Consider the following 13,104-nt stretch of genomic DNA (forward strand, 5'->3'; position numbering starts at 1 on the left):
CTTGCTGTTTTATACAAAATTAGGCCAACGTCATCATTTCCCAGGGCACAGCTGATGATCTCTCAGGGCACAACGGTTCGTACCTGTACCCTGCTGAAGTAGTTGGTGGCGGGCAGCAGGCCCTTCATCTCGTGGACGAGTGCCGCTCCATTGTAGCACACCTGCATGGTGCCCTCAGCTGCCCCCCACTCCATGCGAAACTCGGTCACTGGAGCCCCGTTGCAAGGTGGGGCCTGCAAGGGGTTAAAGGACAATAATTGGTCGTCAGAGAGTTTTTCATGATGTCAACACATTATTATTAGGATTATATAAGGATATAACAATGTCTGTGAGTGCGTATGTCTAAATATAAAACGAGATATAGGTAATACGAGTGTAATGCATTGCATATTGCTGGTATCGGGCTGAAACAATTTGGCAAATTTATTTTTCAAGAATCTATACTTTTAGTGGGTCCACAGGTGGATGTCATTTTTACAATTATTGACCAATCTTAAAATGTTGAAAATGGCTTGCTCTCTGATGATGCAATGTGAGTGGTTGAACAAACATGCCTGTTTTGGGGTCTCCTGAAAAGAGATGATTTTGGAGGTACAAGAATTTGGCCTGATGCCAGTAATATAATCTAAATAACCATGTAAATATGAAATAATTATTTTTTAAAAAAAGAGGACATTTTATAGTGTAAAACTGTACATGTCAGGACCGATGATTTAAAAAAAAATAATAAAAAATTGAAACTAGACTAGACTAAAACCCTCATTCATAAACAATAACTGGGACTAAATCAGTATGCATTTTTGTCGACTAATGAAGACGAGAAGAAAATGTACTTCACTTAATAAAAACTGGACTAAAATCTATGGACATTTTAGTTCATGAACAAAAACGGGACGAAAATTATTTTATTTTGTAAAATCTTGTCTCTGCTAATTTGTCACTGTCATGTGACACACAGTGACACACCCCCTTTCAAATCTGCAGCTAGCGAGTGTAACATGTACAAACACATGGGAAAGACAGGAGGTAGATTCACAGTGAAAGGTAAAAAAAGAAGAAAAAAAGTAAATTATAGTTATAACGTAACATTAATCAAACGACTATAACGTTCCAACAATAACGTTAATCCGACCGCTAACTAATGCTGGCTAACTTACTAGCTCATAGCATGGAGTCATTGTTGATATACTGTAATTGTGTGTCAAGTTGTTTTTCATCAAAAAGATGAGAGAACATTTTTATGTGAAAGTTTTAGATCCGAAATATTCCACATAATCTGCTGACAAAAAAATACAGGGGTTAAATGATTGTCCTGACTAAAACTAGACTAAAATGTTAACAGTTTTTGTTGACTAAATCTAGACAAATAAAAATGTTTTCTTGGGACTAAAATGCTAGATTTATAGTCGACTAAAAATGGACTAAAAACGGAATAAGGTTGGACTAACTATGATAAAAACTAACAACCGTGATTGAAACTGGCCTAAAACAGACTAAATAAAAAAATGGCGGATAAAATTAACACTAGACACTAACATGGATCACAAATTCCACTTTATTATTTTTGATGGCCCCACCTTGAGGAGCTGTGAAATCGTCTGATGCATAATCATAGCAAAGTGGTGAAGTACTTCCTGCATATTTATTCCAAATGTAAATACTGGATGCAAGGGCTGCTAAATGTTGGGGAAGATGTTTGAATTTCAACATATTTGTAGTGGCCTTACCTCCCAGCTGACTACAACACAACTGGGTGACTTGCACGTGATGGAAGGAGCCTTGCACTGCTCAGGGGCCCCGGGGCCAGTGGTGACGTCATAGCGCTCGGAGAGCGGCCCGAACTGAACAAAGACAATTCATTAGAAAAATCATTTTAAATCGGATTTATTTGAGGAATGAATGACTGTACAATTACATTTATTATGGAGGAAAATGTACATCGCAGACGCACCTGCGATAGACTAAATAAAACAGCTTTCCCCCTCCCACGCCATGTTAAAATATTTAGAGTAATGAAAACACTTTTTAAACACATTGTAAACATATTTAACACGCACAAGCATTAAATAGTGTAGAAAACACTGTAGTGCTGGTGGCAGGTGAGCATTTTTTGTGATCGTCAGTGAAAGGCACTGATCGACATATGCCGATTATATACGGAAATTGGCCTATCATGAGAGGCGGTCGATCGATCGGAGCACGATTATATAGCAGGGAACACCAGTGTCGGGCTTTCTTTCTTACCCCTGCCTTGTTTCCCGCCTTGAGCCGGAAGCCGTAGGTCCTGCCGGGCAACAAGCCCCCCACGGAGCAGTCCATCTCAGGACCTTGGTAAACCTCCCTGCTCTCCTCCGACTGTGGCCCGCTCAGCTCCACAGCGTAGCTGGACACCGGGCTGCCGCCCTCCACCTGAGGCGCACCTGGGAAAAGCATATGGGGAGATTAAATGGAGTTAAACAATAATTTTTCCATTGGAAATAATCGAATCCAAGCTCAATTTCTGGCCATCATAGATCACTTATTAACTGTAAAGACACGGCTATAAGTAAGTGGTTTTCAAACCTCCACCTTGCCAGTGAACCACAACAATTTTGAGTATTGTTCATCATCAACTAAAAAAAGTGTGAATTTGAGAAAAAGTCCCAATTTCCTGAGCTAGAAAAAGTCCTTCAAATCCTTCTGAGGGGTTATTATCTAACAAGTGAATCTGCTCCACGCTTTCACGGTCTGTAATTGATAAGAACGTTAATCAACATTTAATATAGTTTACCATTTCGACCGCTTTAATACTATTACATCTTCGTTATGAAAAGCGTCACTCTCCACTTCATCTCTTTTAATCCTCCACGGCTCGCCCTGACCGCAGCGCCATAATAGCGTCTGGCTCTTGCTGTTGTCACCAACGCACATTTGTCACCATGAAAAACCTTTAGTAGTTTCGATTAAAACTGAAAAACTCGCTTTTTCCTTTTCTCTGCTTCACTGGGGTAAAAGTCCGCTTCGTATTCACAACCGCGGCGACCGACGGGTTTGTTTTTGCAGCACACTTTCTGAATCAAGTCTGCACATGTGCAGTAAAGGAGATTGAATAGTCAAATTTGTGATAAGGGAAGAGGGAGCAGTCAAATCATGATAGATTCATTTTTAAATGTGTGAGATTAGAACAATAATTGCTTTAAATTAGAAGTGTCAAAATTAGTGCATTCATTTTGAGGTAAATGAAAGTTCCTTTAATGACACTCATTTTTTTAACGTGCGATTAATAACCGCCCCTTAACTTGGAAAGCCTGTACTGGAGGAATTCCAGTCGCAACGCATCAGACACGTCCACGTCAAAATTTAGGAGTAATACATTTAATAATAATGCATATATTTGTGGAGACTGGGGTCAAATTGTATTTTACAATTTAAAAATGTGCAGAATTTCACAAGTTACTTCATGTTAAAGATTAGAAATATGAAAGAAAAATGCACTGAGCTTTGGCATAAAAATGACCAACACAAATCAATATTACTCGTTTTTTCAATACAGTACATCTTTAATTTGAACTAAATTTTAGAATTATTATGAAATTACTCTATCATTGACTAAAAGATGCAGCCATGTTTATATTAGTTTAAGATTTGTTTCCCCACTTTTATGTTAACAAGAGTATGAAAAAGTAAAATACATTTTATTTAGAACAGATATAAAATTTGCGATTAATCGCGAGTTAACCTATTGAAGTCATGCGATTACAGTGATTTCTGGACTATAAGGCGCACCTGACTATAAGCCACGCTGGCTAAATTGGGGAAATACTTGAGTTTGTTGAACAGATAAGCCGCACCCGACTGTAAGCCGCAGGTGTTTAAATGTTACCGCACCAGGTTCCCGCTACTTTCTTTTCCATAATGAGGGCGCAAATTGTCTCACTCTCGGTCAGTCTCTCCTACTGTATTTGGGCTCACTTGGTTTGTTTTGCTCTGCCTGATGCTCTTGCGCTTCCTTTATAGTACGCCCCCTTGTGATCTGATGGATAAGCCGCACCTTTATATTAGCCGCAGGGCCGAATGCAAACGAAAAAAGTCGCGGCTTATAGTCCAGAAATTACTGTAATTAAAAATTTTAAATCGCCTGACACCCCTACTTTAAAATCAAAGAAAACTTCACTCATTCACAGGACTGTGGGGCAAAAAGACAAGCGTGCTGCCCCCAAAGAGTTACCAGAGCTTAATGCAATTGATAAAGAAAGTGCAGAATATATCCCACGCACCAAAAAGCAAATGACTCACCCCAGCGTAGTTGCACTTCGCGGGCTTTGGGTTTGCCTACCAGTCGGGGGGGTTGACAGGGCCCCGGGGGCACTGCTGGAGTCTGGACCTGCAGGGTCTCCGACAGCTTGCGTAGGAAAACAATCTGATTAGAATAACTTCAAAATGCCAAACAACCTTTTTCAGCACACACATCGCAAATCACTTACGGGTTCAGGACACATACATTATAATATTTTTTCCCCCAGACAAAATGGCAAACATGCAAGCGTGACGTCACCCGCTTGCCACCGTGAGTCATGCTTCCTTGCAAGGCCACTCATGAATAAACGCACGCGCTAACGGCCGAGGCACAAATTAACGAGGAGCATCTGCGGAGGAGACCAATTAGGGAAAAACATCCTGGGAGGGTTCATCAATTAGCAGACTTTGGCTTGACGAGGAGGAGTTGTCGCAGTAATCAACAAAAACAGGCTGGATTAATATATATTTTCATTATTTTCTTTTCTTTGAAAGAGAAAAAGATGAATGCTAATGCTGATAATACTTTATTGCCATTTTGTAGCAAATTAAAGTGTTTTAATTTGTCACATTAAGTTTGTTTGGCTATTTTAGAGTGAATCTCTTCAAATTTGTGGCTTGTTATTTACAAATACAAACTTTTTTCAGCTATTTATTGGATTTTTATTTTATTTTATTTTTTTACATAAGTTACAAAACTTGTTTTTTATTGTTTACTTATACATCATTAAAAAATAAATGACAACAAAATCTGTGTGTGGGGGGGGGTCAGGACTGGATTAAAGGCATCTCCATTCATTTCAATGAGGAAATTGAAACCACCCTGAATATCTAACATGTATACACTCACTACCGTATTGACAAAAATCTGCCAGACAGCTCAGCACGGATTAAAAGAACATGGCCTTAAATCCCCTTTAAAATGGAAGTTACAAACATCAAAATCTAATAATAGGTCCCCTGATTTCGACATCAAATCTTCACTGTGCCTCCGTTCGAATAAGCAGTCACACAAACCCAGCAGAGTGAAAATGTGTGCGTTTATGAATGACTCACCGGGCTCTGCCCCCCCTCGCTCATGCAGTACACTCTCGTCTGGTAGGAGCAGCCGGGCTTGAGGCCATCAAACACATGCTCCATGGCCGGACCCGAATACACCAGCTCCCACGACAAACCTGAGCGTCCATGATAAGAAAATACATAAAACTTCATGTAGCAATGAACAGAATAAAATAAAAAAAACTCCAGGCTTTTTACTCACCACTTAAACCCTCCGACATCTCCACAACATACTTAGTGACATCCGCACCGCCATTTTCTTTTGGAGGCTCTAAAAGAAAAAGAAAAATGAATGTCGTCCGACTGGGCCCACATTTTGCCGTGTGACGCGTACCCCAGGCTAACTTGAAGCTGGTGGGCAGAACTTTGCCCTTGATGACGGGCCTGGAGGGATAGCTGGGTCTGTCCGGGTTGGTGATGAACTCTACCACCGGGCTGGGGTTACTCTTGCCCTCAGAGTTGTACGCCGTCACCTGGACAGGCCGGGAAGTCAAGAATCAAGACAAAAGACAGTAATCTAGCGCATTATTATTATTATTATTTGAAAAAAATGTATGTTCCCTCGCATTTGGGAACACAAAGATGAGAGTCAGAGTGTGAGAGAGCATGTGCGTTTGCAAGAGGGTTAGACAGGTGTGAGAGAGTCAGTGAATAAGAGAGCATGTGAGGGATTACCTGTGGAAAAATATGAGAGAGCGTTAGTGTGAGAGAGCATGTGTGTGCAAGAGGGTTAGATGGTGTGTGTGTGTGTGAGAGAGAGTTGGGAGTCTGTGAAGACAGTGTTTGTGCAAGAGTCGTCATGTGTGTATGTTTTAGAAAGTGGGTCAGAGTGTGTGTGTGTGCGTGAGTGTGAGTGTGAGAGAGAGTCAGTGTGCATAAACTGTGTGAGGGAGTGTGCGTGTGCGACTCAGTGTGCAGGTAAGTGTGTGTGTGTGTGTGTGAGAGAGTCAGCATGTTTTTGAGAGAGGGTCAGAGTTTGTGTGAGAATAAGTGAGAGAGCATGTGAGTCAGTGTGTGATAGAGAGAGGGTCAGAGTGCAATGAGAGAGTAAGAGTGTGTGCAAGAATGTGTGAGAGTGCCTATGACAGTGTCAGTGTGGGTGTGTGCGTTGTGAGAGAGTATCAGCAAATGTATCCATGAGAGTCAGACATGCGTTTGCATGTGTGTGCTGCTCATTAGTTTTTCATGAGAGAGGACTGTCCTGCTCCTTCTTTTGTCTTCAGTAACACAGATGTGGCGATCCTATTTGCTTTTCCTTCCAACCATTCCATCCAAGAGTCCGAAGTTGCAGTGCCATTGTCCCCGAGAGCTGACAGCGTCTCGAGAGAGGCCAACTGTTTGGCAACACTAAAAAGCGGCATTTGTGCAATTCAGCGGGACACGTGCGCTAATCCGGGTGAGAGCCCGCTGAGTCCGGCTCATCCCGCTCAGCATCCGGCAGCTGGATAATTACACATGAAAGCGGGAAGGAGTCTTCACGGTGTCGGTTTTCTTAACGTGAACAATTATGGCGTTTGTAATAACCGCAACGTGCTGTCAGGACAGCGCCGGAAAGGATGCCGCAGTCTGACAACATGTAGTACACTTGTAATTGAAACAAGCTGGCCCAAGTAAAGTGGGACGCATTGAACATAAGTGACGTACGTGCTCGTGCTAATGAGGAGCACAACCATGCGCTCGACTTCCCGGGACGGTAATAAAAATTGTGTTGTTGACAAGCTGGTGATGGGCAGCAGGATGCTCCCGTTTATTGAGGTTTAGTGGCCCGCTGCCGCAAACGCTGGCAAAACCGGGATGACTCACAAAGATGCTGTGGGCCTCAGCAGCTTCCATGCCCGCGGCTTACAGAAGCAACAAACACACACACCTGTTGTCACACTCACACTAACTCTCATACATTTGCAAAAACTCTCCCGCTATCTTGAAATACTGTCTCTCACACATACAGTCTCTCTCACACTCGCAAACACTTTTGTCTTCTATAGACACTGACACAATACCTCCGTCTCACACTCTTATATATGCACTCTTACATATACATATCTCATATACTCTCACACTTTCATGCACTCTCATTCTCTCACTAATCTTAACGGTTTATCATCTCACACTCACTCTCTCTCTGACTCAAACACACTCCCTCTCTCATTCACACACACACACACACACACACACACACACACACACACACACACACACACACACACACACACACACACACACACACACACACACACACACACACACACACACACACACACACACACACACACACACACACACACACCTTTCGCTTTCTCCATCTATCATCTCACACACTCATTTTCTCACACACTCTCTCTAACTATCTATCACACATTGTTATTTACCCTCACACTCACTCTCATTGTCATTAACTTCACATGCCGTCTTCCACTCAAATATCTCCCTGACTCTCTCCCACTTGTACATGCGCTTCAAACAAGGGATGACCAGAGTTGCCTTTCAACATCACACTATGACTAATCACAGATGTCCCTTACCCGGAACTTGTACTTGGTGCTTCTGTGGAGGTTCCTGATCATGCAGTTAACTTCCTCACCATCATAGCTCGGCTGGAAACCATAACCCTGGGGAGCGGGACAAGACAGCCGTCAGAGAAGACACGGCCGCCAGCCAAGTCTTTCAGGGACAACAACGGTTAGACAAATGACGGGAAGGGGGTTTGGGGGGGGGGGGGGGGGCTGTTCTACAGGCGGGAAGGAGCTGCCTGTCTGTGTTTCCAGGAAGCTGCTCCAAGCTGTAAATGTCATGTGAATTTATAACAAAACAATTTTCCCTTCCCTTGAGCGGCTGTGGTAAATGTATTGCTTGAAAGGTGGACAGCGAGAATAGGATTTTTTATCAGCTCCGCCAAACTGCCAATATTAATAATTGGGACTGTCAATATACCAAACTATGATCCCAAAATCAAATTCAAACTCATCATGTATATTATCGCCAGACAATATTGAGCTTTTTAAGTCACTCAAAAGAACAGAAACATATCCATAACATAAAAATATAACAGTCAACATTTATCACTTCAAATTACTTCCTTGGTGCCAATTTCAGTGGTACCTTCATTTAGCAATTGAATTGAGAAAAGACTGCTTTGCTGGCATCTTTTGGCCTCTACATGCAATTACAATTTTTTTTGTGTGAGCATCAATTACTTGCGGATTTTGGCTAGTGCTAAATTTTGTTCAAAGAATGAATTTAAGGTTGCTGTGGTTTGAACTATTCACAGGGGGGGAGGGGTCAAACCCTGTCGTGAATAGCAAAAATCTGGCTGAATTGTCTAAAAACGTGTCATACCGAGCCTTCCTCCTCCATCTCAAGGATGTAACAGACGTCGTCCTCCTTGGGCGAGCTGCTGGGCCGCTGCCACTTGAGACACAGCCAGGTGACGCCGGCCATCTCCAGATTCGGAGGGAAGGGCGGTGATGGAACACTGCATGAGGTGAACAGCTCCACAGATTCGCTGAACTCGCTGGGAAAACAAACAAACAAAGAACAAGGGGAACAAGATGGGACAGTGATTAAGACGACTTGAAACAAAAATGGCCTCAGCAGTGGTGTGAAGTAAACTAAGTACAAATACTTTGTTGCTCTACTGAATTCATTCGGTCAGCCAAGCCGTCTGTTTGCAAAGCAGAGTTCTCTATATTGCTCGCTGATTCAGGACATTTTGACTGATCTTTCAAGACCCGCAGAACATTTTGTTCTCGGACAATACAAGCACCGAACCTAACCACCCAAAAAGTAGACTAATAGAAAAAATATTTTTCTTCTTTTTTAATTTTTTTATTATTATTATTATTTTGCTCTTATGTAATCAGCAACATGAGTTACTTTCATCAAAAATTGCAATTTGACCAAAAAGAAAGAGAAAATTTTTTTTTTTGTAAAAAGAAATTTCATGTAGAAAAATGTCAAACAGATCAGTGACTTGGATGCAAATATTGTTTGCTTTTGTGACAACACTACAAAAACGTGATTGATAGAGTTTTGATCACAAAATATATATATTTTTTCAATCTTTGAAAAAAATAAAATTCCATGGTGTTCGGCGTGAAGTGTGTCATCTTTTCTTGTGGTCGCGACATAACCTACCGTGACACATACTCTGTTTATGCCATACATATTCATACTCTGCTGGAGCGTGAGGTGTCTAAACTTGTCTGACTTTGGTGTTGGCATTCATTACCCTCACAATCGACGTGACAAGCCGAGATTCACGCCCTATTCTTTAACTTCAACACAAAAACTGTGTTGACCTCAAATCCAAAGATCTGCAATGCCGCCATCTACAGGGATCTATTAGCCATTATAATGGTTAATAAATGTGAAATTAACCTTTTTTTGTAACATTTCCTAGTCTGTACTTTACTTCCCACCCCCAACATTTTTAACTCATTTGCTCCCAAAAACGTATAAATATGTTCTATTTTAAATATTACCATGGTGCCAAAAACTTATTTACGTTTGTTTGTTTTTATGCTAGAGCAGGCTTTGATGCAGCCTCTGACCTGATGAGGTTGCTTAAAGCAATGGTAGTTATTACAAAAACGGTCAGCAGGTGGCAGCAGAGTATAAGAGTTTAACCAGGGCCATGTTGCAAAAAGCTTTTCCCCCCAGTTTTAAACAGATTTGTGAATAATAATTAAACTTAGCCATATTCTAATGCTAATTGCTGCAAAACAGAAACATATAGAAATATACTTTTTTTTCCCTGATGAAAGAAGACTAATCTTTCTTTTGGTAGGTTCCATGTTTTTATAGCAATAGAACACAATATTCTGTGGGCCTTGCAAAATCAGTCAAAATTTAGTAAAACAGCCAGGAGCAAAGGGTTGCTTCAGTGAAAATGGTTGCGAGTGAATGAGTTAAACATCTCTACATCTATTTACCATTAATAAAGAGTGTGAGTACTTTTTCCAACTCTGTCCACAAGGAAATCAACACAGAAAAGATGGAAGCCATGTTCGGAAGTTACCTACCTGACGCCCAAGTCATTTTTGGCTGCGAGGCGGAAGGAGTATCTGGAGGCTGGCGAAAGCTTGGTCACTCTGTACTGCTTCTGAGGTCCATAGTAGCACTGCTCAAACACGCCAGTGCCCTTGCCCTGCACAGCAAAATGTTAATCACGACCGGAAGTGGAGGTAAGTAGGCTCCAGCTCAACTGCAATGTGGACAAAATGTACAGAAAACAGACAGTACCAAAAACTAACCAAGACATTGCATGCATGCACGTATTGCATTTAAAGCGTCATTCATTCTAAAACATTTTTACCTCATCCCATTGAAGAATGTAGTTATGGACCTTGGAACCATTGTCACATGGAGCCTGAAGAGAACAAAACTTACATGAGGTTACGACCATGCATTTGTTGCCTTGTGGCTCTCGCAGGCTTGTTGAAGTACAACATAGCAGACAAGACGCATCCAGCTGTGTACACTTTTTTTCAGCTGCTCCAATTAATCCGTCGAAGGTTTGCTGAGAACGCATGCTTGTTTTTGCAAAACCCATAAACACACACAATGGCATGTACACACACTTGCTCTTTATTTACACTTTCTCACACATACACACACTGACTCTCACAGACTTCACAACACACCTGGGAGGCCATCTTTACAAGCGCAGCCTTTTCCCGCTGGCTAAATGAAAATGTTAATTAAACAGGAACAACGCTGAACAGGGCCCCAACAACAACCAGGAGAGAGGGCCGTTTATTCTCCATACTGTTCACTTCCTTCTGGGGCACACTACTATTGTCTTTTTGTAAACAAAGGACTTTTGATTTTGGTTGGTCGCTACTATCTATTTCTGTGCCCTACGACAATACTGAACAATATTATTGTGGACTAAAGACCTATTTGGGCCATCTGTGATCTTCAGGTGAAAGCAAACTGGTTATAATTGACTTTCATAGTAAACTCATTTGCTCCTAAAACGCATAAATACATTCTATTTTAAATGTTTTAAGTGTCCAAAATACTTATTTATACGTTTTTTTCTTATTTACAATTTTTTTTTTAATGCTAGACCATACAGAAGGCTTTGATGCAGCCTCAACTGCAGAGACCAGTTGAAGCAATTGCAGTTATTACAAAAACGGCCAGCAGGTGGCAGCAGAGAAGAAGAGATCAACCAGGGCCATGTCGCAAACAAGCTGATTTCCCCACAGTTCTAAACAGATTTGTAAATAATGATGAAACGTTGCTATATTCTAATCCTAATTGCTGCAAAACGGAAACAGATAGAAATATACTTTTTTCCCTGGTGAAAGAAGAGACTAATCTTTCTTTTGGTAGGTTCCATGTTTTTATAGCAATAGAACACAATATTCTGCGGGCCTTGCAAAATCAGTCAAAAGCCAGCAAACCAGCCGGGTGCAAAGCGGGTTGCTTCAGTGAAAATGGCTGGGAGTGAATGTGTTAAATTAGGCTTTGAAATTACAAGTCGACACTGCACATATAATCTCTTGTTGCTTCTACCCTGCACCCTCAGAATTGATGAACATGGTACCTTCCACTGGAGCACAAGCGTGTTCTTGGTCCCGCTGGCCTTCTTGGGAGCGTTCGGAGGATCCGGCTCGCAGCTTAGCGTGGTGAAGCTCACTGCCTCTGAGGGGCTTCCCTGTAAACAGTTACACATGGCCTGGACCCTGAAAGGGTTTAAGAGACCCAAAAACAAGTTAGCCACAATGTTCAGCCATCTTTAAGACGGTGTTATGTCCGACCTGACGTGATAGTCTGTTGCTGGTCGAAGGTTCTCTAAAGTTGCACTTAGTTCCTCGCCACTGCAATGGCAAGACAATAAATCAGTCTAATAGTGTGGTTGTAAAGGACCATCATTCAGACGGGGACGCTACAGTGCGTAACATGCTTCTTCCTGTAGTTGACATTGTTCACTGTGGGCCACTCACCAGTACATGCTCTTGTACTTCCCATCCTTGCCGCTAAATGAGACAGACACCTCATAGCTGAGGGTTCCTGTGGGCGGGCTGTCGTCCTCAGTTTTGGGTGCGCTCCAGCTCGCCTCAATGGCCCGGGCCTGGATCTCTGACACCTGCCACATGTACACGAACAAGAGGTGCTATCAGTGATAATGCGCTATCCACCAGGCAGGTGTGCAAACAGCGTCTGCTACAAGCATTTACAGCTCCATGAGGTTCATACACGGAGGTGCCACCTTGACACTATAACGCAATACAGTAAACAATTCTTGTTTACAGAAGATCGCACTGTATTACATACCTAGAATTGTTTTTTTGTTTTTTTTAACACAACTCTTGAATCAGATCAGTGATTCCTATTAACTGCAACATAGCACGTGTGCTTTCACTTAATTGGTCTAAAAATGACTTAACTCATTAAAACCCAAAAACATATAAGTTTTAATACTTTGTCCTTAACTCCCCAAAAAGCATTCATATGTTAAAAAAAAATAAGTTTTTTAATGCTAGAACATACAGAAGGCTTTTATGCAGCTTCTGATCAGAAGAGGGCGCTTAAAGCAATGGTAGTTATTACAAAAAACGGCCAGCAGGTGGCAGTAGAGTATAAGAGATCAGCCAGGCCCATGTTGCAAAAAGCTCTTTTTGACAGTGTTTTCAACAGGTTTGTAAATAATGATGAAACTTAACTATATTCTAATGCCAATTACTGCAAAACGGAAGCAGATAACAAATATACTTTTGTCCTGATGGTAAAAGAGACTAATCTTTCTTTTGGTAGGTTCCA

General features: G+C 41.6%; 1 protein-coding gene across 4 annotated transcripts in view; it reads right to left on the reverse strand.

The window, feature by feature from the left end:
- Positions 1 to 13,104, reverse strand: part of fndc3a (fibronectin type III domain containing 3A) — a 56,657-nt gene that overhangs the window by 6,403 nt on the left and 37,150 nt on the right. For all 4 annotated transcript variants that reach the window (XM_086080079.1, XM_086080080.1, XM_086080081.1 and 1 more), the window contains 14 exons: positions 12,288 to 12,430; positions 12,102 to 12,161; positions 11,888 to 12,026; positions 10,649 to 10,702; positions 10,356 to 10,480; positions 8,671 to 8,845; positions 7,857 to 7,943; positions 5,669 to 5,807; positions 5,537 to 5,605; positions 5,332 to 5,450; positions 4,276 to 4,381; positions 2,245 to 2,420; positions 1,728 to 1,841; positions 84 to 233 (listed from right to left, as the gene is read on the reverse strand). In XM_086080079.1, the coding sequence (XP_085936205.1) occupies positions 84 to 233; positions 1,728 to 1,841; positions 2,245 to 2,420; positions 4,276 to 4,381; positions 5,332 to 5,450; positions 5,537 to 5,605; positions 5,669 to 5,807; positions 7,857 to 7,943; positions 8,671 to 8,845; positions 10,356 to 10,480; positions 10,649 to 10,702; positions 11,888 to 12,026; positions 12,102 to 12,161; positions 12,288 to 12,430 (1,656 nt within the window). The remainder of the gene's footprint in view (positions 1 to 83; positions 234 to 1,727; positions 1,842 to 2,244; positions 2,421 to 4,275; positions 4,382 to 5,331; positions 5,451 to 5,536; positions 5,606 to 5,668; positions 5,808 to 7,856; positions 7,944 to 8,670; positions 8,846 to 10,355; positions 10,481 to 10,648; positions 10,703 to 11,887; positions 12,027 to 12,101; positions 12,162 to 12,287; positions 12,431 to 13,104) is intronic.

This window comes from Leptonotus elevatus, chromosome 7 (genome assembly GCF_054856555.1).
Source record: "Leptonotus elevatus isolate MCC_2025b chromosome 7, RoL_Lele_1.0, whole genome shotgun sequence".
NCBI classification, from domain to species: Eukaryota; Metazoa; Chordata; class Actinopteri; order Syngnathiformes; family Syngnathidae; genus Leptonotus; species Leptonotus elevatus.